At 42.0% G+C, this 26,340-nt stretch overlaps 1 protein-coding gene across 1 annotated transcript in view; it reads left to right on the top strand.

The window, feature by feature from the left end:
* The window catches only part of LOC143986760 (large ribosomal subunit protein uL2-like), a 33,474-nt gene extending 8,450 nt beyond the window's left edge, over positions 1–25,024 (top strand). The window contains exons 3-4 of the mRNA XM_077485165.1: positions 22,488–22,707; positions 24,520–25,024. Of these exons, the coding sequence (XP_077341291.1) occupies positions 22,488–22,707; positions 24,520–25,002 (703 nt within the window). The 3' untranslated portion in view covers positions 25,003–25,024. The remainder of the gene's footprint in view (positions 1–22,487; positions 22,708–24,519) is intronic.
* Positions 25,025–26,340: the final 1,316 nt, after the last annotated feature.

Raw genomic sequence — 26,340 nt, 5'->3', positions numbered from 1 at the left:
GCATAAAGAACAGTTTTATATTATAAAACTGCATGCAGGACACTGGACAGAACACTAGGGACAAAGGGGATGTGAAATGATTACATACAGAAATGTAATCTGTAAGATTACATTATACTGTATGTAATGTGTGTGTTTCACTTTTTGAATTTGGCACCATTCTCCGTCCCCGAGCGTCGCAGCGCTCGCAGGGAATGGAACTCGGCTCCATAATGGATCGAGCGGTGCACAGTTTGCTCGTACAGCGGGTGGACATCGCTGGAGCCAGGGGACAAGGTAAGTAACCTCTCCCTGCATTCAGCGATGTGGTCCCGAGTCTGGCTCGGGGTTACCGCTTTTGGTATAAAATCTCCACCCCGAGCTAGACTCGGGAATACCGCCAGGGGGGTTAATACATTTTATAACAGCAGCAAGAACGGTCATAGCAAGAAAATGGAAAAAGTAGATAACCCCTTCAATAGATTCAATAGAGTGGATAACAGAGATGGACGGGATGCATTTCCTGGAGGAAAGAATGTTAATTGAAACAGGTCTGAGGGGGCAGGTAATGTCAGCATGCCAAAAATGGGAAGAATATTAAACAACATCATCATTATTACTTAGCAATAATTTAAGAAGACAACCCTGATGAAGATAGGTGAGAGAGCTATAGATAGGGGAAGGTGGTAGGATAGGGGGGTGGGGGAATTTTTTATTTTTTTTTGTGAATGGGGGAGAGTGTGAATGTGTATGAATGGTGATAGATAAGTAATAGGGATATAGAATGAATAAGAGAATAAATATGGAACTAAGATAAAAATGGTTATGGATTGGTAATTGATAGTTTTGTAACATAAAAAGTGACCCGATATTATTGTGTAATAGGAAATTAATTTGTAAATGTTGAATGAATAAAAATGTAAAAAATGTTTTGTTAAATAAAGATTAAAAAAAAAAAAGTGTCCGATGTGTCCTCCATAATGTCGCAGTCATGATAAAAATCGAAGATCGCCGCCATTACTAATAAAAAAAAATTTATAATAAAAATGCCATAGATCTATCCCCTATTTTGTAGACGCTATAACTTTTGCGCAACCGCAAACCAATCAATATACACTTATTGTGATTTTTTTTACCAAAAATATATAGAAGAATACATATCGGTCTAAACTGAGAAAGAAATTTGTTTTTTTAACCGCATGCCGACCAGCCGCCGCAGTTGTACTGCGGCAACATGGCTCGGTTGCGCGAATCACTGTCATGTTACATTGGTAACATAGACAGCCACTAGGGGGCACATCGGCCTAAACTGAGAGAAAAATATATTTTTATATATATATTTTTTGGGGATATTTATTATAGCAAAACTTAAAATATATTGTGTTTTTATTCAAAATTGTCTCTCTTTTTTTGTTTATAGCGCAAAAAATAAAAACCTGCAGAGGAGATCAAATACCCCCAAAAGAAAGCTCTATTTGTGGGAAAAAAGGACGTCAATTTTGTTTGGATGCTACGTCACATGACCGCGCAATTGTCAGTTTACCCCCCTAGCGGTAATCCCGAGTCTGGCTCGGGTTGGGATTTTAATTACAGGAGCGGTAACCCCGAGCCAGACTCGGGATCGCTTCGCTGGATGCAGGGGAGGACACAGGGAGACTTACTTACCTTGTCCCCTGGATCCAGCGATGTCCCCCGTGCTGTGTGATCGAGCTGTCCTCCGCTCGATTCACAGTGCCGAATGCCGCCGAGCTCCGTTCCCTGCGACGTTACGGCGCACGGGAGCGGAGAACGGCGGCAAATTAAAAAAAGTAAAAATACACAAAACACACACAGCACTGTAATCTTACAGATTACAGTGCTGTATTAAAAAATACACACCCCCTTTGTCCCTAGTGGTCTGTGCAGTGCCCTGCATGCACTTTTATATTATAAATACTGTTTTTTCTGCCTGGAATTTGGAGATTGTCCATAGCAACCAAAAAGTGTCCCTTTTTCAGTGTTTTTGGATTTGATGACATTATTGAATAATTTTTAGTATTCTTTATTATATTATAAACTTTATCATACACGGGATGTCTGCTAGACTCTGGTTTGAACAGATTTAAGAGAGTTATTCCTAAGAATTACAGGACTACAAAATAAAACGCCAAATTCCCATGCAAAATAATTGTACCGCTTTCAGCACCTAAAACCGGACTGAATCATACCGTCAGGGAGGTTAAAGCAATGCAGTGCTGAATCGCAAAAAGTGCTCTGGTCAGGAAGGGGGTAAAATCTCCCGGGGCTGAAGTGGTTACATATTTTTTGGGGATATTTATTATAGCAAAAAGTAAAAAAATATTGATAATTTGAAAATATTGAGTTTCAAAATTGTCGCCCTTTTTTTGTTTATAGCGCAAAAAATAAAAACTGCAATGGTGAGCAAATACCACCAAAAGAAAGCTCTATTTTTGGGAAAAAAGAATGTCAATTTTGTTTTATTGCAACGTTGCATAACCGTGCATTTGTCAGTTAAAGCGACGCAGTGCCGTATTGCAAAAAGTGCTCAGGTCAGGAAGGGGATAAATTCTTCCAGGGCTGAAGTGGTTAATGTTGCAAAATAAAACAGCTTTTCTTTAACCACTTGACCACTGGGCACTTAAACCCCCTTCCTAACCAGACCAATTTTCAGCTTTCGGTGCTCTCACAATTTGAATGACAATTACACAGTCATGCAACACTGTACCCATATGAAATGTTTGTCCTTTTTCCACACAAATAGAGCTTTATTTTGGTGGTATTTAATCACCGCTGGGTTTTTTATTTTTTGCGCTATAAATCAAAAAAGACTGAACATTTGGTAAAAAAAATATATATATATATATATATATATATATATATACGGTATATATATATATATATATATATATATATATATATATATATATATATATATATATATATATATATATATATATATATATATATATATATATATATATATATACGGTATATATATATATATATATATATATATATATATATATATATATATATATATATATATATACCGTATATATATATATATATATATATATATATATATATATATATATATATATATATATATATATATATATATTGCAGAGTATTGGCAGAGTATTGATAAAGAAGAAATAGTTTTGATATACACTATATGTATATATTTTATATATATTATATATATATATATATATATACGGGCATACCCCGTTTTTAAGTACACAATAGGGTTTATTTACTAAAGCTAGAAAGTGCAAAATCAGCCTCACTTCTGCATAGAATCCAATGAGCTTCTAACCCCAGCTTGTTCAATTAAGCTTTGTAATAAAACCTGGAAGCTCATTGGTTTCTATGCAGTGAGCCTGATTTTGCACTTTCCAGCTTTAGTAAATAAACCTCATTGTGTACTTAAAAGTGGGGTATGCCTGTGTATATATATATATATATATATATATATATATATATATATATATATATATAGACACATGTATACTGGGACTTTCCAGTTTTTCTGAAATTTCATACAACTCCCCATTCTTAGTTCAGTGAACTACAATCCCAGAAGGCTTTTTCAGAAGGAAGTAGGAAGCAGAAGAGAAGCTTTCAGTGCATTTTGTAAAATGATTAACAAAAATGGGATATGCAGAATTCAGTGGTGAGTAATTTTTACAAAAAAAAATATTATGCACATTAAGAGTGTTATCAATGTTAGGCATGATTTATGAAGGAATTTGATTTTTAGTGCTGAAGGTGAACTTATGCTTTAAATTTTTCAAATCTATTTCTAATTCTATCTTCTGTTAGCAATGAGGGTGCTTCCTGTGACATGCTATGAAAATTAAAATTACGATCTTGATTACTGTATCCCCTGTTTCCCTTGTTAAGACCGAGGAGAAGAATATATTCAAAACTAGACATGTGCAATTCGATTCTTTCCAAATTCATTTTTTAACGAATTTCAACAAATTCATTCATTCGTAAATATCCGAATTAACAAAAACCCATTTGACAAATTTTTCCGAATATTCATAAATTTGAATGTTCGAAAATTTGAAAATTTGTACATTCCTGAATTTGAATGTTCAAAAATTTGTAAATTCGTACATTCTTAAATTCGTACATTTGGACATGTGTAAATTCGTACGTTTGTACATTCCTAAATTAGTAAATTTGGAAATTCGGAAATCTGAAATAATAATTAACTAATAATAACTTAACTATTACTAACTATTAAATTATTGGAAGGTATTGGAATTCCCTTTCAAATTTGGTTGATAGTGAATGTATCAAATACAAATTTATCCGAAGTTACGAATTATCCAAAATAATGAATGCTGTATCCGAACAAATTTACGAATGTGCGAATGTACAAAAATACAAATTTACTAATTGCGATCATAACGTATTACCCGGAAAAAAAAAACAATGAAATGAAAATGAAAACAAACAGATTTTTTGGCAGTGTACATGTCTATTCAAAACCTTCGCCATATTTTCATCTTTTGTAACCAAATTCCATTCATCATCCTATATGGGGCTAATATGCTCTGGCTTTCCTATTATTTATATACTTTCTTGGGATATTTTTTCCTCTGCTATGTGCCTTTCGTGTTCTATCTTAGCTGCCTGGATTGCACCCTTACATTTCTTATTGCAATCTTTGTAAAGTTGGAATGCTGCCAATGACCCCTCAGTTTTGTATTTTTTGATGGCCTTTTCTTTTGCTTTTATATGCATTTTTACATTGGAGTTGAGCCACCCCGGATTTTGTTGAGCTGCATTAAATGTATTTACCATTGAAATGCACTGGCCAATACCTTTTTTTACTATGCTCCTAAAGCACTCCTGTTTTTCCTCCATGTTCTTTTTTCCTAGGATCTTATCCCATTTAATATCTTCTAGTAAAGAGTTGAAGGAAGTTGGCTCTTTTGAAATTCAGTGTCTTTGTATTAACCTTGTGCTTCCTATTTCTGTGATTTATACTGAAACGAATTTACCTGTGATCGCTGTTTCTTAAGTTGCCCCCTATTTTCACATCCGCGATCAGGTCTGTATTGTTAGTAATTAGTAGGTCTAGTAACGCATTGTTTCTTGTGGGTGCATTCACCATCTGATGCATGAAATTGTCCTTGAAAATATTTAGGAAATGACGAGCCTTGGACGAATGTGCAGTCTCTTCCGCCCATATTCTATATCTGGATAATTAAAATCCCCCATTATAATGAGACTTCCCATCCTTGCCGCCATTCCAAACTGTGATAGGAGGTCCTCCTCCCCCTCCTCTATCTGGTTAGGGGGCCTATAGCATATGCCCAGTATTGTTTTTCCCTTAGTTTCCTCCCTTTGAAGCTCCACCCACAAGGACCCCACCTCCTCCCTTACTTCATTTGTGATGTCGTCTCTCACATTCACTTGCACATCATTCTTGATGTGACAGGCATACCCCTCCCTTTTTTTACCCTCCCTATCTCTGTGACATACCCCTGGATGGTTGCCAACTAAGTGTCTGAGATTCCCACAAAATCAAAATCCTCCCCATACATCAGCAGCTCCAGTTCTCCCATCTTGTCAGCCAGACTTCTAGCATTAGTGTATAAGCCTCAGAGTTTTGTCTGGTCGCATTCTTTGTCCTTATTGGTTAAGAGGCTGCAATTTGGATTTGTCAACATACTTACCTTGGGTTTAGGTATTTTAGTCTCCCTACCACTAATGCCCCCAATACTACTTGCTGAACCTTGTTCCACACTGGCTGTCTCTACATCTGGACCCTCCCCCGTCACCTAGTTTAAAAGCCCCCTCTAACTTTTTGGCCATCTTCTCTCCCAGACGAGCTGCACCTTCCCCATTTAAGTGCAGTCCATCCCTACTAAAGAAAAGTCAGCCCATTTCTCCAGGAACCCAAACCCCTTCTTTGTACACCAGCTCCTCAGCCACTTGTTAAGTTCCCTAATCTCCCGCTGCCTCTTTGATGTGGCTCGGGATACTATTTCTGAGAATACTACCTTGGAGGTCATATTATTCAATTTAGCTCCTAAGTCCCTAAAAACGTTTTCAGGATGCTCCAACTTCCTCTGACATTGTCATTGGTGCCAACATGTATCATGACAGCTGGGTCCTCCCCCGCCTCTCCCAATAATCTGTCCACCAGATCCACCAAACGCAAGTGCCCGGTAAACAATGTACAGTTTGGCGCTTACAGTATTTTTGACAAATAGCCCTCTCTGTCCTTCTAATAATTGAGTCACCTACCATAAAAATCTGTCTTTGCTTTCCCTTGGCTTTACTCCCGCCCTTACTGGAGGAGTTTTTCTCCTGGCAGCTAGGAGCGTCATTCTGCTCCAGCAATGCTGTTCCCATACTGGTTTCCACAATATCACACAACAGAGTGTACTTATTGGATGTTTCAGCCCAGGACCGGCCTTCCTGGCTCTTTCTTCACTATCCTTCCTGAGTGTCATCCATCTACTCTGCTCTGGTACTTGCACCACTTTGTCTCCATCCGCCTCTGGTCAGGCCCCTGCCGACACCTGCCAGGTACATTCTCAACTCTCCATGTACAGATGGTAGATCTACTTGTGTTATCCCAAATTTTACCCCATTCCTCCAGTGTACCTTATAGGATTTATTGCAGATCTGGAATATAAGCAAAAAGGAGGGATGAGGGTGCAGGTTACTTAAAAGAACACATTCAAATTTTGAAGGACAGATTCTCAAACAAAGTCCCTTTTTGGCAATATTGGATCTTTCAGTAGCAGCCTTATATTACCGTAATCTTGGATCTATGGGCAAGAGGTTCTACTCAAAATGGCCAGTGGCAGCTCTCCTGCAATCTTCAATGAAAGGTTTCCCTCTCCAGCCCAGCTTTACAAAGTCAGTGTTCACCACCAGCAAGTTTACTTAAGTCCAGTTACCTTTAGGCCCTCAGCCATTGCATATGCTGAGGCCTAGCAGGAGCAGCTTTTCCTGTATCACACACAAACTGCTTCCCGGGAGGAGACCCAAGGAAAGAGAGCTCTGTTAAAACCCCCTCAAACACCTTCTGAGCCTCCCTCTCAAGGATTGGCTAAGGTCAGATAAATATTCATAATCCATTGACTGACCCTACAACACAATTTCTGGAACATTCTTCCAGAGGCAGAACAAACCTAACAAACAAATTGCACATGGGTACAACAGAGCTATACACCGAATTTAGTCAGCCCAGGGCAAGGGGTGCTAAAAACTAAAAAAACATTTGAGCGCCGAGGTACTATATCACAAAGTGTTTAATAGAGTTGCAATCAGGTTCTGAGAGTCAAATGAAATTCTTCTACACCAGGGATCTCCAAATTACATCCCTCCAGCTGTTGTGGAACTATAGGTCCCATAAGGCATTGTAAAACACTGACATAGACAGACATGACTAGGCATGATGGGAATTGTAGTTCCTGAGCAACTGGAGGGCCATAGTTTGGAGACTCCTGCTCTACGCCAAACTCATCAAATCATGTCTTAATTGTGCTAGCTTTGTTTACAGAGGTACAGTCATGTAGGTACTGAGAAGAACCTACCTTAAACTGTTGTCACAAGGTTTTTCTATGTTTGAAAATTCCTCCTGTTGTAGGTCTCACTGCTGCCTGCTTCATATTTTACCCACTGGTTTCATTGATTGAACGCGGGACAATATATTTGTTCCTCCCAGGACCTTCTGCTCTATAGCGCCCCTTGTCACCTCCTCCTATACTTGCCGCAAGGACTTCTCCCGAGCCTGTCCCATTTGGAATTCCCTACCCCAATTTGTCTTACTATCTCTAACTCTATCCACTTTTAGGAGATCCCTGAAAACGTTTCCCTTCAGAGAAGCCTATCCTGCCCTTACCTAACAACTGTTCTTTTTATTTTTTTCATCAGATCATCCCTCACAGTTATTACCTTTTGCATCACTTGACCCTCCCTCTTAGATTGTAAGCTCTAATGAGCAGGACCCACCGATTCCTCCTGTATTGAATTGTATTGTAACTGTATTGTCTGCCCTAACGTTGTAAAGCGATGCGCAAACCGTTCACTCTATATAAACCCTGTATAATAATAATAATTAATTAGCCCAATTAGCTATTTTACTCATTAGTGTTACAAGGTCTCAGGTGTGAATGAGGAGCAGATGTGTTAAATTTGGTGTTATCACCCTTACTCTCTCATACTGTTCATTGGAAGTTCAACATGGCACTTAATGGCAAAAAACTGTAAAAAAATAAAATAAACATTGTTGCTCTACATAAAGATGGCCTAGGCTATAAGAAGATTGCCAAGACCTGCTGCAGCTGCAGCATGGTGGCCAAGGCCATATAACGGTTTAACATGACAGGTTCCACCCTGAACAGGCCTCACCATGTCGACCAAAGAAGTTGAGTGCATGTGCTCAGCATCATAACCAGAGAGTGTCTTTGGGAAATAGACATATGAGTGCTGCTAGTGTTGCTTCAGAGGTTGAAGGGGTAGGGGGTCAGCTTTTCAGTGCTCAGGCCATTACGCCACACACTGCATCAAATTGGTCTGCATGGCTGTTGTCCCAGAAGGAAGCCTCTTCTAAAGATGATGCACAAGAAAACCCACAAACAGTTTGCTGAAGTCAAGCAGACTAAGGACATGGATTGCTGGATTCGTGTCCTGTGGTCTGAATAGACCAAAATAAACGTATTTTGTTTAGATGGGGTCAAGAGTGTGTGGCGGCAACCAGGTCATGAGGGGAACCATGAATGCCAGTATGTACTGTGGCATACTGAAGTAGAGCACGATCCCCTCCCTTCGGAGACTGGGCCAAAGGGCAGTATTCCAACATGATAATGACCCCAAACACACGTCCAAGATGACCACTGTCTTGCTAAAGAAGCTGAGGGTAAAGGTGACGGACTGGACAAGTATGTCGCCAGACCTAAACTCTATTGAGCATCTGTGGGGCATCCTCAAATGAAAGGTGCAGGAGCCCAAGGTCTCTAACATCCACCAGCTCTGTGATGCTGTCAAGGAAGATGGAAGAGGACTCCAGTAGCAACCTGTGAAGCTCTGGTGAAGTCTATGCCCAAGAGTGTAAAGACAGTGCTGGAAAATAATGGTGACCACACAAAATATTGACACTTTGGTCCCAATTTGGACATTTTCACTTAGGGGTGTACTCACTTTTGTTGCCAGCGGTTTAGACATTAATGGCTGTGTGTTGAGTTATTTTGAGGGGACAGCAAATTTACATTGTAGCAAAGTGTCATTTTTTCAGTGTTGTCACATAAAAAGATATGATAAAATATTTACAAAACTGTGAGGGGTGTACTCACTTTTGTGAGATACTGTATGGGGGAGGGGGGGGAGAGAGAGAGAGAGAGAGAGAGAGAGAGAGATGTACACAGTGTATAAATTAGCTACAATTAACAAAAAAAAGTTAATGTTCTTGTTCTTGCAGCCAAAATTAACTTTGATATTTCAGGGGATCTCAGTGCCTGGATGATATTACAGGTTTTGACAACTCATCAATCAAGTCCAAACTTACCGTGTTATGTAGACTAATTTTATTACAGAAACAATTTGCATAGTCAGATGATTGACTCAAATTGCCTATTGTCCTAATTTAGGAGCTCATTATCTTGTTGTTAACACTGCTGACAAGCTCAAGATGCATCTCAGAAATAGCAACGGTGCAGGAAAACATTTTAAATGCTGTCAATGTAATTTGGAACTACAGTATGCCTACTCAGTAGTATGTGGAAAGTAAAAACAAACATGGGAAGAAAATAATTTAATGAAAGACATTTATATATGTTATATAAAATCCATTTTTGGTGATAGATCTACTAAAATATTTTGTTATTTGTTGCACACATGGTAAAACATAAAAATTGTCATCGTAGAGGAAGAAATAAAGTTTAATTGTATACTTCAGTTAAACATGAAAATCTGCCATTTAAATAGACAAAGGGGACAATTTACCAGTACCGTGCCTCCAATTTACATCCAGGAGTTAATGACATGCATCAGGCCCACTAAAAACTCTATGGCTACCTGGAACCAAGCCTTTTAAAATATCAGAGTTTTTTTTCTTGTAAATATACAGGGCATGGATTTACATCTCACAGCTCTCTCCATTAGACAGGTGCTGTGCTCCATATTGTCCTCCAGCTTTTTTCTGACAGCAGACATAAGTAGTGTACTCCATAATTCAATTCCTATCTATTTCGAGAATAACAGGATACAGAAATGTAGTGTGTAAGCATGAGCAAAATTGAGAGTTTTAATTTCCCTGAAATTTTGGCTAAACTTGGGAAGATTTCTGTGAAGTTTTTCTGTTTTGGTAAAAAGAAAATCTATATTTGAAAAAAAATATATCATTCTGCTCATCCCTAGTAGTGGGGAAAACATTTAGATAAGATAAATTGATGTCGATTTAAACAAAAGGGCAATAGTAGGATGATTCTTTGAACAGGTCAGTCATACACATTTAAAGTGGTTGTAAACCCTTCCTCACAACTTTGTCCCATGTAAATCAGCATAAAAAAAAACAAATGAACACTGCTTGTAGATATCTCCTTACTTACTTAGTATTGTTTTAATCCTTGTTGTTCTGTAGAATGAAGTCACTGAGCATGCCCAGATCTCCCCGATTTAAGGCACACTCTCTATGTCTTATCTATTTGTTATCAGGACTTCCTACGGCACAACACTGAACTCTGCTAATCACTCAGAGCTTCCTCCTACACTCCATGTGACCATGTGACATGACATACAGTCTAAACGTGGCCATTACTGCAGTCTTATCAGCTGAAGCTGATAAGTCTGACAAAGGGAAACATTAGACATCGGCACAAGTAAATACTATGAAATAAACAAGTAAGCTATGAACAGGGAAGCAGGGTTGCCATAGAAACATTGGATTGAGAAGGAGGCTTGGTTAACAGTACAGGAAGTGCTCAATGTAAGGGCGGAAATACACTCCACTGTGGACTCAGAAAACAATACTTAAGATGGTGCTGCCTAACCCCTGGAAACAAGTTTTTTAAAGTTTCTTTAAACAGTAAGTAATATGCGATTTGGGCTGGATTACAGTGGCTATAGTCTGATAATGACTTATTATAATGGACTAAATGAAAAGAAGCATCAGAGTGGGAGAGTTTACTTCCTCTTTAATTTGCTTCCCACAATAGCCATGCTTGCTGTATTATTTCTCTGCTAGCATTGACATTGGGACATCATAAAACTTTTTTGGGTAATATGTCCCATCTGGCGACAAAGTACTAATTCTTGGAACAAAATTGCTGGCAACATGGCACTTGATTATAACATAATGCAGCTCTTAGTTTGGTCACATTCCTTCTAGTAATTTTTCAATGGTTCTGGGGCTGTTTATGGTGAGATTAGTTCTGGAAGCATGGCAATGATTCAGAATCAGACATGTGCATTCGTTTTCGTCCGAATGCATTCTCATCCGAATTTCAGCTATTTTCGTTTTCATTTTGACAAACGATAACGAAAGCACAGAATCCGAAAAACGAAAGATCCAACATAAATAAATGCTTTATTTTTGTTTTTGTTGTTACAACAGTTCGATATAGAATAGGAGATTCGACGTGACTCTGACAATAACAATCTGTGTCTATAGAACCTGTGGTCGAATGTGCCTAACCTTACCTCTATTAGTCCAAGATTATATAGAGAAAATATTCGACAGAGAAAAAAGATTTGACAGAGAGAAAAGATTCTGCAAGTTACTGTCCTAAAAAGTGTTTGGGGACCTGGATCCTGCCCCAGGGGACATGTATCAATGCAAAAAAAAGTTTTAAAAACGGCTGTTTTTTCGGGAGCAGTGATTTTAATAATGATTAAAGTGAAACAATAAAAGTGTAATATTCCTATAAATTTCGTAAGGGGGGGGGGGGGAGGGGGGTGTCTATAGTATGCTTGTGAAGGGGCGCATGTTTCCCGTGCTTAGAACTGTCCCTGCACAAAGTGTCATTTATGCAGGAAGTCCTTTAAAATCACTTGCAGCTATTATGAGAGAACACTCATTGAAAGTCATTGATAAAAAAATAAAAAAAAATAAAAAAGCGTGGGGGTCCCCCAAATTCAATTACCAGTCCCTTCAGGTCTGGTATGGATATTAAGGGGAACCCCGCGTCAAATTAAAAAAAAATTGACGTGGGGTCCCCCTAAAAATCCATACCAGACCCTTTATCGGAGCACGCAACCTGGCAGGCCACAGGAAAAGAGAAGGGGATGAGAGAGTGGCCCCCCTCCCTCCTGAACCGTACCAAGCCACATGCCCTCAACATTCGGAGGATGCTTTGGGGGTCTGTGACCCCTCAAAGCACCTTGTCCCCATGTTGATGCGGAGAAGGGCCTCATCCCCACAACCCTGGCCGGTGGTTGAGGTCTGCGGGCGGGGGGCTTATCAGAATCTGGAAGCCCCCTTTAACAAGGGGACCCCCAGATCCCGGCTGCCCCCTGTTTGAAATGGTAAGGGGGTACTTTTGTACCCCTACCATTTCACACAGAAAGTGTAAAAAATAGTTAAATAAGTAGTAATAGTAACACAGGCAGGTTTCCGTTACATCAGAGGGGGGCGGGGTCACCCATACGTAACAGGGAAGCCCGTGTTTCCCCTTGCGTCAGAGGGTGGCGGGGTCAGGTGACGGGTGGCCCCGCCCTCCGCATATAACAAACGTCAGGGCGCCGGAATCCCCGCAGTGTCTCCTCCGTGGAGACAGAAGATGGATGGATTCGCTGCGCTGATTCAGATGAGCCATTGCTGGACCCCGGAGAGATGATCGTCCGTCACTGGATAGCAAGAGTGGATTACCACCGCTGGAATCTTTTTTTTATTTTTTTATTTTTAATAAAGGAATTTTTCAAAAGTGTGTTTGTCTTATTTAACTATTTTTTACACTTTCTTTGTGAAATGGTAGGGGTACTTTTGTACCCCCTTACCATTTCAAATAGGGGGGGCCGGGATCTGGGGGTCCCCTTGTTAAAGGGGGCTTCCAGATTCTGATAAGCCCCCCGCCCGCAGACCCCCACAAGCACCAGCCAGGGTTGTGGGGATGAGGCCCTTCTCCACATCAACATGGGGACAAGGTGCTTTGAGGGGTCACAGACCCCCAAAGCATCCTCCCAATGTTGAGGGCATGTGGCCTGGTACGGTTCAGGAGGGAGGGGGGCGCTCTCTCGTCCCCCCTCTTTTCCTGCGGCCTGCCAGGTTGCGTGCTCGGATAAAGGGTCTGGTATGGATTTTTAGGGGGACCCTGCATCCAACTTTTTTTTAAATTTGACGCGGGGTTCCCCTTAATATCCATACCAGACCTAAATTTGACTCAGGGTTCCCCTTAATATCCATACCAGACCTAAAGGGCCTGGTAATTGAATTTGGGGGACCCCCATGCTTTTTATTTATTTATTTATGTTTTTATCAATGACTTTCAATGAATGTTCTCTGTATTTCGGAGCCGACAATTGATAATAGCTGCGAGTGATTTTAAAGGACTTTTTTTCCTGCATAAGTGACACTTTGTGCAGGGACAGTTCTAAGCACCAGAAACATGCGCCCCTTCACAGTCATACTATAGACACCCCCCCCCCCCCGTACGAAATTTAAAGGAATATTACACTCTTATTGTTTCACTTTATTCATTATTAAAATCACTCCTCCCGAAAAAACGGTAGTTTTTAAAACTTTTTCTTGCATTGATACATGTCCCCTGGGGCAGGACCTGGGTCCCCAAACACTTTTTAGGACAGTAACTTGCATATTAGCATTTAAAATGAGCACTTTAGATTTTGAACGTTGGAGTCCCATAGACTTTAATAGGGTTCTAAAGTTCACATGAAGTATGCCTGTGTATAAGACGACCGGGCATATAAGACGACCCCCTAATCTTACTGTTGTTTAAGCATTTTTTTATTGTACTTACCGTATAAGACGACCCCCTTCCAAGGCTTCCGACGCTTGATATTCTGTCCTTCTTGCTGGAGCAGGAGCTGGCGCCATATCCTTCTTCCTGCTTTTGCTGAAACCAATCACGGCGAGCGATGTATTCTATTAATGAATACAAAGCCTGCTTGGATTGGCAGAGGCTGTATCATCATCAGCCCGCGCCTCTCTGACTCTCAAAGCCAATCCGAGCAGGCTACAGAGTAGCCTGTTCGGATTGGTAGAGGTTGTTACTCCAATCCGAGCAGGCTCTGTATTCATTTGAATACATCGCTCCCTAGGATTGGCTCAGCGGTATATACTGTATGTAGCCGATGCTACATACAGTATTACCGACCCCTCAGCAGGCATCGGAGGGGCTGATCCGGCGTATAAGACGACCCCCGATTTTCGGCCAGTTTTTTTAAGTGTAAAAGGTCGTCTTATACGCCAGAAAATACGGTAGCTCCGTCTAATCTTCTTTATACATTCGACAGACACCATAAGCCTTCAAAGAGAGATTCGACCGTAATTCATGTGGATTTTCGGACGAATGCAATTTTTGAACGAAAAACTAAATAAATAAAAACGAATTTCGGGAGTAACTAAATAAATTAAATTTTCGGATGAAAACTAAATTCCGAAACGAAATATTTTACTCTGCACATGTCTATTCAGAATACATGGCTTTTTGGCAGCATGGTACTGCTTTTGATCACATTCCTTCTTGTGGTATTGCACTGTTACTGCTACATCCCCTTTGAGGGAATTACATTAGCTGTGACAATATGTAACATCTATGGCTTTGACAGGTGTTTTTTAAAAAGTGCTCATTTAATGGAGAGGGCCTTAGGCAATAAAGGCCTTGTACCTACAAGCTCATGAGATACAGTATAAATCCATACCTAATGAGCAGTTCACTGAATAATTGTATTTGTTACTTTTTATTTAACATCCTAATATACATTGGTGGTCCAAAACAAGGAAACTGTATCGTTCTGATGGCAGTTTATTATTTTTTAAATGTTAAAACATTTTAGATTTATGTATTATGTTTTTTGAGGGCCATAGAGTGGACCACACAGACAGGAAAGTCAATTTTTGTCTCATTAGGCTCTGGATTCTGGAACTATGACAATATGTCACATGTATGGCTTTGACAGATGTTGTTTAAAAAGTGGTCATTAAAAGGACAGAGCCTTAGGCAATAAAGGTCTTATGCCTACAACCTCATCAGATGCAGTATAAATCTACCTAATTAATGGTTCACTGAATAACTGTAATTGTTAATTTTTGATTAACACCCTAATATACAGTAGAGGTCTAAAGCAGGGAAACTATATTGGCCTAAGTGTAGTTTATGTTTTTTTTTATTTGAAAACTTTTTTAACTTATATATTATATTTTTTAACTAGTTCCCGACTGCCGGGCAGGCGGTGCACCTATTGTGGTGGAAGGGTGTCATATGATGTCCTCCTGTTTAAACAGGGAATCCCTGTTTAAACAGGAAATATGCGCGATCGTGTGCGCGCATCCCTGTTTCTTTGGTGGCGGCGTGTCACGGAGGCACCGCTCACCACCGAAGGGGGTGAACAGCCATTGGGTATGGCTGTTTACCATGTGATAGGCTGTGATGAAGTCGCGGCCGATCACACATGGTCACACCCCCACTATGCACGGCACGTGCTTGCGATCGCGAGTGAGCTGCGCGTGCACGTCAGTGGCGGTGTGTTTCCCGGGAACACTGCTCATCACCGACGCTGGTAAACAGCCATTGGCCGGCTGTTTACCCACGTGATCGGATGTGATCGTTTCACAGCCGATCACTAAAATGTAAACAAACTGCGGTAACGAGATGTTACCGGGTTCTCCTCCTCACACACCAATCGTGTGTGAGGAGGAGATTGCGGTAACATCTCGTTACCACTTACAGTGTACACCAATCACACTGATTGCCCCCCCCCCCAATAAAGAGGACCTGTCACCACCCCTTATAGTACCTGTCACTCACAGTCTATCAGAGTACCTGTCATAGTTCATCAGAGTACCTGAGTACCTGTCACAGCCCATCAGAGTACCTGAGTACCTGTCACAGTCCATCAGAGTACCCGAGTACCTGTCAAAGCCCATCAGAGTACCCGAGTACCTGTCACATTCCATCAGAGTACCCAAATACCTGGCACAGTCCATCCGAGTACCCAAATACCTGTCACAGTCCATCAGAGTACCCGAGTACCTGTCACAGCCCATCAGAGTACCGGAGTACCTTTCACAGTCCATCAGAGTACCTGGGTATCTGTCACAGTCCCTCAGAGTACCCGAGTACCTGTCACAGTCCATCAGAGTACCTGAGTACCTGTCCCAGTCCATCTGAGTACCCGAGTACCTATTACAGTTCAGCTGAGTACCCGAGTACCTGTCACAGTCCATATGAGTACCTATCACCGCCCTTCAGAGTACCCAAATACCAGTCACCAGGCCATCAGAGAACCTGTCACAAGGCTATCAGAGTACCCGAGTACATGTCACCAGGCCATCAGAGTACCCGAGTACCTGTCACCAGTCCTTCAGAGTACTCAAGTACCTGTCACCAGCCCATCAGAGTACCAGAGTACCTATCTGCAGCCCATCAGAGTACCCGAGTACCTATTTGTAGCTCATGCCTCATAGAATATATAAGTTGGGGTGTTTGCTTTCCAAAATGGGGTAATTTTGTGGGTAATTGCTCTGTCCTGGTGCTCCAGGACCTTCAAAAGTGTGATAGGTAGGAATGAAATGAGATGTGTCATTTATGCTCCTAGAACACCTGAAGGTACTACTTCAATGTTCGGCCTCTCTATGTGACCAGGCTGTGTAAAAGTCCTACACATGTGGTATCGCCATACTCGGGAGGAGTAGCAAAATGTGTTTTGGGGTGTAATTTTTGCTATATACATGCTATGTGAAAGAAATATCTTATAAATTCACAACTTTGTGTAAAAAAAATGCGTTTTCATTTTCTTCCACATTTTCCAAAAACTTCTGGAAAAAAATAAACCGTTCAAAAGACTCATTATGCCTCACAGATTATAGGTTGGGGTGTTTGCTTTCCAAAATGGGGTAATTTTATGGTAAATTCCATTGTCCTGGTACTCCAGGGCCTTCAAAAATGTAATAGGTGGTTGAGAAATGAGATGTGTCATTTTTGCTCGTAGAACGTCTGAAGGTACTACTTCAATGTTGGTGCTCTGTATGTAGCCAGGCTGTGTAAAAGTCTCACACATGTGATATCGCCATACTCAGGAAGAGTAGCAGAATGTATTTTGGGGTGTAATTTGTTGTATGCATATGATGTGTGTGAGAAATAATATAACATGTGATAATATGACAGTTTTGTAAAAAATAATAATAAAAAAAAATCTTAATTTTGCAAAGAATTGTGGGGAAAAAAATACAACTTAAAAATCTCACCATGCTACTTACTTAATACCTTGGAATGTCTACTTTCTAAAAATGGGTCATTTTGGGGTATTTGTACTTTCCTGACTTGTTAGTGTCTCAATAAATGAGATACACCTGATGTACTGAAGACCTGATCAGATGTGATACATTTTCAGTGATTGGCACCATAGTTGAAAGAGTGCATGATATCCATAGTCATCTTGTGCCTGGCTGAGGGGTCACAGGTGCCAGTCATGGAACTCTGTGAGTTTCAGACAAGTGAGAACCAGATTGGGGAGGGCTGGAGGTGAACCTTTCTATTAATCATACATTTTTAAGTGGACTGGATTTTTTTCCAAGCCCATGCTCAGTCATAATTTTGGCTAGTGCTAGGCAGATAAACATTGTGTAGAAATAATCTACAGGTGAGGACTAAAATGTTATTTGGGTGGCTCTGGCATCTTCAAGGTGCGGGAATCTCACAGCCCAAGTGTCATGGCTACACTGCATGTTGATCACTCCCCAAAGGTGATTGACGATAATGCAAAGGGAGCAAAGTGACATTCTTATTGGCTGGATCAGTGGCACAACTAAATCCTGTGCACAGAACCAGCGGAAAGGATGGTGTGTGACACAGGGAAGGGGAAAGGTTGTGCAGGAATGTTGTGTTATCCACATGGACCAGTGAACAGGAAGAAAAAGGTAGGGAGATGGAGCATAGGACCACCAGGGAGAAAGGGGAGATAGAAAGTCCTCTCTGCACAAGAAGATAGACATATACTTCCTAAGGAGCCCAGCACTGCCTTATCTCTGCAGATGCATACACAATGTAGTAGTGCAAAAAAGGTGCAGGGCAACTGTAAGCTTGGTGTGCCCGAGTGCGCTGCTGTGTTTAACCAGCAGCAGGGTAGAACTGTTTGCTAAAATAGACCTTTCAGTGAAAAGATCTATCCTTGCTGCCCACCACACCCACCTACCCTGACCTTTAGTGAAAACCAGCTTAAATTGCACCCACATTGTTGGAATTAGTGTGGCCTACCTCTAATCCGCCATCATTCAGCCAGCACGGGTAGCATTAAAGAACAGACTGTACCCAACAGGACATTCATCAGACATTGGAATAATAAAAAGGCTTCGGCCACTGTTTATTTTTGTTGACCTTTGCATACACCTGTTTTGGGATACAACTACCCCTAGTCTAGCTTTATTCAAAACAAATTCCCATGCCCTCTCAATGTCAGTTATTTTGGAACACTTTGTAAAAATATAATCCCTTTGGATTATACATATCCTCACCAGAAGGTTGAGCTGGTTAGCTAGATTCTAGTAATAGTAGTCATATACCAAGTGTTAACTGCATCCCTTATATAGTGCCTTGAAAATGTTTTCATACCCCTTGAAAGTTTCCACATTTTGTCACTTTACAACCAAAAACATAAATGTATTTTATTGGGATTTTATGTGATATACTAACACAAAGTGGCACATAATTGTGAATTGGAAGGAAAATGATAAATGGTTTTCAACATTTGTTACATATAAATATCTGAAAAGTGTGGCGTGCATTTGTATTCAGCTCCCTTTACTCTGATAGCCCCGACAAAAATCTAGTGGAACTAATTGCCTTCAGAAGTAACCTAACTAGTAAACAGAGTCCACCTGTGTGTAATTTTATCTCAGTATAAATAAAAATGTTCTGTAAAGCCCTCAGAGGTTTGTTAGAGAACATTAGTGAACAAACAGCATCGTGAAGGCCAAGGAACACACCAGACAGGTCAGGGATAAAGTTGTGAAGAAGTTTAAAGCAGGGTTAGGTTATGAAAAAATATCCCAAACTTTGAACATCTCACGGAGCACTGTTCAACCCATCATTTGTAAATGGAAAGAGTATGGCACAACTGCAAACCTACCAAGACTTGGCCATCCACCTAAACTGAGAGGCTGGACAAGGAGAGCATTAATCAGAGAAGCAGCCAAGAGGCCCACAGTAACTTTGAAGGAGCTACAGATATCCACAGCTCAGGTGGGAGAATATGTCCACAGGACAACAATTGTCATGCACTCCACAAATCTAGCCTTTATAGAAGAGTGGCAATTAGAAAGCCATTGTTGAAAGAAAGGACACAGCAAACATGTGGAAGAAAGTTCAGATGAGACCAAAATTAAACCTTTTTGGTCTAAAAGCAAAACACTATGTGTGGTGGAAAACTAACACTGCACATCACCCTGAACACACCACACCCACCATGAATGGTAGGGGCAGCATCATTTTGTGGGGATACTTTTGTTCAGCAGGGACAAGAAAGCTGGTAAGAGTTGATGGGAAGTTGATGCCAAATAGAGGGCGATCTTATGCCGCGTACACACGATCAAACAAGCGGGTGGAAAAGTCCGGCAAACTCAAGTCCGCCAGACAATCCCCCCGTGTGTAGCCTCCGGCATACCTTTTTGACCCGAAAGTACGGCGGACTTAGAATGTAGTTTTACACTCCAATCTTCCCGCCGGACTCGCATTTCGGAGGACAATCCGGCCGTGTGTGCGCCAGTCCGCCGTACTTTTGAAATGAGCGGACTTTTCCCGCCCGGAGAAAAGTCCGCTCATTTCAAGCGGGTCTCCAGGTAGGCAGGGCCCGCGAAGGAGACGCCGCTGGCCCCGCCACCTGGTATGGACTTAAAGGGGAACCCCAACGCCAAAAAAGTCCACAACAGACCCTTGTCCGAGCACGCTACCCGGCCGGCCAGGAAAGGAGGGGCGAGCGAGTGCCCCCCCTCCTGAGCCATACCAGGCCGCGTGCCCTCAACATGGGGGGTGCCTTGGGGAAGGGGGGGCCGCGCGGCCCCCCCACCCCAAAGCACCTTGTCCCCATGTTGATGAGGACAAGGGCCTCTTCCCGACAACCCTGGCCGTTGGTTGTCGGGGTCTGCGGGCGGGGGGCTTATCGGAATCCGGGAGCCCCCTTTAATAAGGGGGCCCCCGGATACCGGCCCCCCACCCTATGTGAATGAGTATGGGGTACAATGTACCCCTACCCATTCACCTGTAAAATAAAGTACAAAAAGAAAAAACACAACACACAAGATAAAATAATTTATTGCACAGCTCCGGGGGTCTTCCGTCTTCGGGGGTCTTCTCGACGGACTCCTCCGCTATCTTCTTGTAGCTCTTGGGGACTCCAGGACTGTGACATCGTAAGGGGGCGGGGTCACCATGTGACACCAACCCATGTGACGTCAACCCATGTGACACCGCCCCTTGTCCCTATATAAGTCGCAGCGCAGCGCATCCCTGGCATTGTGGCCGGAGAGAACGTCGAGTCAACATCTCCAGGAGAAGAAGGAGAAGAAGAAGAAGAACGGAAGGCGGCGGCGGCGACAGAAGACCTGGAGAAGAACCGAAGAGGGGGACAAGACCCCCGAAGTCGGAAGAAGAGGCCGCGGCGACGAAGAAGAATGCCGGGCTCCTCCGCTAGTAAAAGAGCTACAAGAAGATAGCGGAGGAGTCCGGCGAGAAGACCCCCGAAGACGGAAGACCCCCGGAGCTGTGCAATAAATTAGTTTATCTTGTGTGTTGTGTTTTTTTGTACTTTATTTTACAGGTGAATGGGTAGGGGTACATTGTACCCCATACTCATTCACATAGGGTGGGGGGCCGGTATCAGGGGGCCCCCTTATTAAAGGGGGCTCCCGGATTCCGATAAGCCCCCCGCCCGCAGACCCCGACAACCAACGGCCAGGGTTGTCGGGAAGAGGCCCTTGTCCTCATCAACATGGGGAAAAGGTGCTTTGGGGTGGGGGGCCGCGCGGCCCCCCTTCCCCGAGGCACCCCCCATGTTGAGGGCACGCGGCCTGGTGCGGCTCAGGAGGGGGGGGCGCTCGCTCGCCCCTCCTTTCCTGGCCGGCTGGGTAGCGTGCTCGGACAAGGGTCTGTGGTGGACTTGGGGGGACCCCCACGCCGATTTTTTTCGGCGTTGGGGTTCCCCTTTAAGTCCATACCAGGCGGCGGGGCCAGCGACGTATCCTTCGCGGGCCCCGCCTACCTGGAGACGCGCTCGAAATGAGCGGACTTTCCTACGCGTGTGTGGGTGAAGTCCGTTCATTTCAAAAGTAGGGCGGATAGTACGGCGGACTTAGTACGCTGTATTAGTCCGCTGAAAAAGTGCCATGTGTGGGCAAGTAGCCCGTTTGGAAACTCCGACGGACAGTCTGGCGGGAAGTCCGCCAGACTAAGTACGTCGGACAGACGGCTACGTGTGTACGCAGCTTTAGAAGAAAACCTGTTAGAGTCTGCAAAAGACTTGAGACTGGGGGCAGAAGTTCACCTTCCAGCAGAACAACAAGCCTAAACATACAGCCACAGCTATAATGTAATGGTTTAGATCAAAGCATATTCATGTGTTATAATGGCCCAAAGTCAAAGTCCAGACCTAAATCCAATTGGGAAGCTGTGGCAAGACTTGAAAATTGCTGTTCAGACACTCTCTGTCCAATCTGACAGAGTTTGAGCTATTTAGCAAAGATGTGAAAACATTTCATAAAATGCAAAGATGGCTCTTTGTGGACAGCCCGGCCTAGTGCACCAAGGGACGTGTGTAGCACTGACCCCCCGAAGGAGCTGCTGATTTGAATTGGACCTGCACTCTACTGAGAAACCCCCCTTCTGTATGACTCTGTCCCCTTGGCACAGCTGTGGTGAAATAATAATGCAGTACAGTGTAAACAGTATAATGTACCTGTGTCTATCCCTCAGGATCCTCTGGCTCCACCTGGTGGGGAAACCACACACTCTTAAACAGAAATACTTTTACTGAAAATATAGCAAAAAGGTGGTTACAGAGTTTGCACTGTCGTTCCAATGTAGAATGTCAGTCCCTTTTATACCCTACCCAGCATGCACTGCATATCAAAGTGTTCATGGGTAGGTCACACAGACTACTGGGTAGATGAGGTCAAATTACCAAAGTAAGTCACTTTCTATTATCTTTCCAACCCCATGAAAAAAGGAAAATAGCTAAAGTCCATTTCCAGTTCTGGTCACTAGATGACATCCAATACTAGTGAATAACATTGTCCATAGATTTACATTGTACTTCACATTATTTGCATTAATACACAATTATATCCCCGCTACATGTGTAATCAGGGGACAGAGAAAAGGTGTGAGGTCTGTTTTCAGAGCTCATATAAAGCACAGGAAAGGACCCGCTAAGCTCAGGGCTGTTGACTTCGCAGAAAGGCATGGCTACATCAAGGGCATTGTGAAAGATATTATCCACAATCCTGGCCATGGTACTCCACTTGCTAAAGTTGCCTTCTGTGACCCTTTCCATACCAGTCAATTTGTGTACTGTGGCAAGAAATTTGTATACAGTGGGGAGCTGCACTAATTGTATATACAAAAGGTTTTTCTGTGACCACAAAAACCCCCAAAAAATTATTGAATTCAGCACTTTACCTCAAAAAGGTGAGAATAATTTGAATAATTAATTTAAGTAAATAAAAACCCAAATAAAAACCCCCAAAAAATATTGTATTCGGCGCTTTACCTCAAAAAGGTGAGAATAATTTAAATAATTAATTTAAGTAAATAAATAAATACAGTGTATGAAAAAATAAATTCCTTATATAAATAACCATAAAGGTATAAAAATAATCATAAAGAACACAAATCACAACTAATTGTTGTGTGGAAAGGAACACCACAAAATGTGCTACCACAATATTACCTTAAATTGATAAGTGAATAAATACAAACGGATAATGAATATATGAAAATCAAAAAGAACTCATCAAATATTGAATACAAATAAAAAAATAAAAATTACATAAATAAAAACTCCATGCAGTGTATATAAATCAAGAAGACAACGAATAGTCCATTAAGTCCCAAATTTTTTTATCAATTGATCCAATGTGCAATGAAAAAGCGACACCAGTAAGGCCGCGTACACACGGGCGAACTGTTCGCCCAACCTTGTCCGCTGAACAGTGTTTGGGCGGACAGTCCGCTCGTGTGTGGGCTTTCAGCGGACAGTTTCAGCGGACAGTTGGACGGACAAGGTTTTTCGGAAATTCCGAAAAACTGTCCGCTGAAACCTTGTTTGAGCGAACAGTCCGCCCGTGTGTAGGCTTGTTCGACAAACTAAGTTCCGCGCATGCTCAGAAAGGATTTACACGCCGAAAGTTATAATGCAGTGTATAGGACGTCGTATTTTTCGTCCTGACGTACGGCACGTTCACGTCATCGCGCACAGTTTCAGCGGACTGTTCGTTCGTCGTGTGTGGCCATGTCCGTCCATGCTAATTTTGAGCGGACTGTTTGCCGAAACTGTTGGACGGACAAAGTTGGGCGAACAGTCCGCGCGTGTGTACGCGGCCTAAGAAATCGTGTGACCGGGATTCCACTGAAGCACCTCCACCAATGGATAATAGAAGCCGCTTACCAGAGCGTAAGATCTCAGTGTTAAATGAGATCAAAAATGTATTTAAAGGTGGTCTAGATAGACAGTCCTGGGAACCACACCGAGCCTCTCTCTCCAGACACTCCAACCAATTAAAACGTTAATGCCCCAAAGTATATAAAAAACAAGGGAACACATACATAGTGTAAAACCCTTTTAATAAGCTAATAAGTAAAAAGAAAGTAAACTCACATATTCAGCATATAAATCAGCGATTTACAAAATCGAGCCGGCTGGCTCTTGGCTACCGCCCGTACTTCCTGGTCTACGTAGAACGCAGTGATGTCAGCACGCCGTTCCTCCCTAGGCGTTTTGTCACTAGACGGACGTGGTCACGGGATCTACGTAGACCTGAAAGTGCGGGCGGTAGCCGAGAGTCGGCCGGCTCGATTTTGTAATTATTTAAATTATTCTCACCTTTTTGAGGTAAAGTGCCGAATACAATATTTTTTGGGGGTTTTTATTTGGGTTTTTATTTACTTAAATTAATTATTCAAATTATTCTCACCTTTTTGAGGTAAAGTGCTGAATTCAAAAAATGTTTGGAGGTTTTTGTGGTCACAGAAAAACCTTTTTCATATACAATTAGCGCAGCTCCCCCACTGTATACACATTTTGACTGTCGTAGGTATAACGATTTGAGCTACTGCTTGGTGGGCAGGTTTTAGAATAGTGCAGTTTCTTCCTTTTTTTTTTTTTCTTAACTGTGGCAAGAAAGCTCAGCTAAACAATGGTAATGTCCTCCCTGTTGGCACCATGCCCGAAGGAATTTTTGTTTGTTGTGTAGAGGAAAAGCCAGGTGATCAGGACAAGTTGGCTCATGAATCTGGCAACTATGCTACAGTTATCTCCCACAATCCTGAAACAAAGAAGAGCAGAGTAAAGCTGCCCTCTGGCTCCAAGAAAGTTATCTCTTCTGCAAACAGAGCAATCGTTAGAGTTGTTGCTGGTGGTGGACGTATTGATAAGCCCATCCTGAAGGCAGGTCGTGCCTACCACAAATATAAGGCTAAGAGAAACTGCTGGCCACATGTCCGTGGCGTGGCTATGAATCCTGTAGAACATCCCTTCGGTGGTGGTAACCATCAGTACATTGGAAAACCTTCAACTATCAGGAGACATGCTCCAGCTGGTCGCAAAGTCGGTCTTATTGCTGCTCGTCGTACTGGACGTCTGCGTGGCACAAAGACTGTGTAAGAAAAGGAGAACTAAAAATATTCCCTGCATAATTTACATAATAAACTTTCAAAAACTTCTAAAAAAAATGTTTTAAAAATGCTAAGCTGGTGTAGGCATACCCAAAAAGACTTGCAGCTGTAATTGCAGGGAAACGTGGTTCTACAAAGTATTGACTCAAGGAGGCTGAATACAAATGCATGGCACACTTTTTAGATATTTATTTGAAAAAGATTTTGAAAAAATAAAATACATTTACGTTTTTGGTTGTAACATGACAAAATGTGGAAAATGTCAAGGGGCTTGAATACTTTTTCAAGGCACTGTAGTTTACATCAGGGACATTTGTTGCAGTAATTGTTTTTTTATTGCATGCAGTGTCATTCTCCACTAGTCCATTCGGGCAAGTTCTGGGGTAAGCAATATGAATACAAGCCCTATTTACATCATTGTGTTGTATTATACCACTGTCATTGACTTGTTGTTATTACCATTGTCCAGGTTGCAGAGCCATTATTTATTTGCAGGGCTTATTACTGTAATAATAAACCCAAACATTGCTGCTGGAGTGTCAGTTTATCGTCTTGCCCAACATTAGGGAGGGTCAGCAATAGAAATAGTAGGAAAGCCCAACATTTCCAGCATCTCCTACAGGGGGAGTGCTACATTTTTCCTGCGACTATGCTGTAGGCTGGTTTCCCTATATATATATATATATATATATATATATATATATATATATATATATATATATATATATATATATATACTGTATAGAGAGAGAGAGAACTAGCATCACATGTAGAGCTTTTAAGGCCATCCTCACTCACCTTTCTTCTTTTTAAGGGCTTTGCTTGCCCATTTTTATTTAAAATAAATTTCAGCAGACACAAAACATGGGTTTCCCTCACAGGGATTTTTCAGCATTTCACTCTTGCTTCAAAAACAAAGGATCACTCAGCCCTTCTGGCTTGCACTTGCAGTACACCTGCTCTGGCCTTACTCTTTAGGTCCTTTCTCTGTCTCTTGCAGACTGTTCGCTCACCAACTCAGTGCACACAACTAGCAGCCTCTTGCTACTCTGGCTCCCACCTCTGTCCTAGGTGGAACTCTCCTTGCTCCTGGGCCAGACCTCCTGTCTGCTGGAGTGGAGCCAAAAACCATGGTCAGGTCACTACTAAAAGACATGCGCACACCTGACCAATTAGTGTCCTGGCTGTTTTCAATAACTGGACCCAGGATTGGAGATTTTCTCCCACCCGGATCACTTTGATATCTCCAGGCTCCGGGCCCCAAAATGGACTTTAGAAAACACTGAGGAAACTAAAAAGCCAGTTTCCTCTCCATGACACAAGCTCC

This window comes from Lithobates pipiens, unplaced genomic scaffold (assembly GCF_037356315.1).
Source record: "Lithobates pipiens isolate NorthernLeopardFrog02 unplaced genomic scaffold, aLitPip1_a1.2 Scaffold_18, whole genome shotgun sequence".
Taxonomy (NCBI): Eukaryota; Metazoa; Chordata; class Amphibia; order Anura; family Ranidae; genus Lithobates; species Lithobates pipiens.
This window is presented reverse-complemented; position numbering and strand designations above follow the sequence as displayed.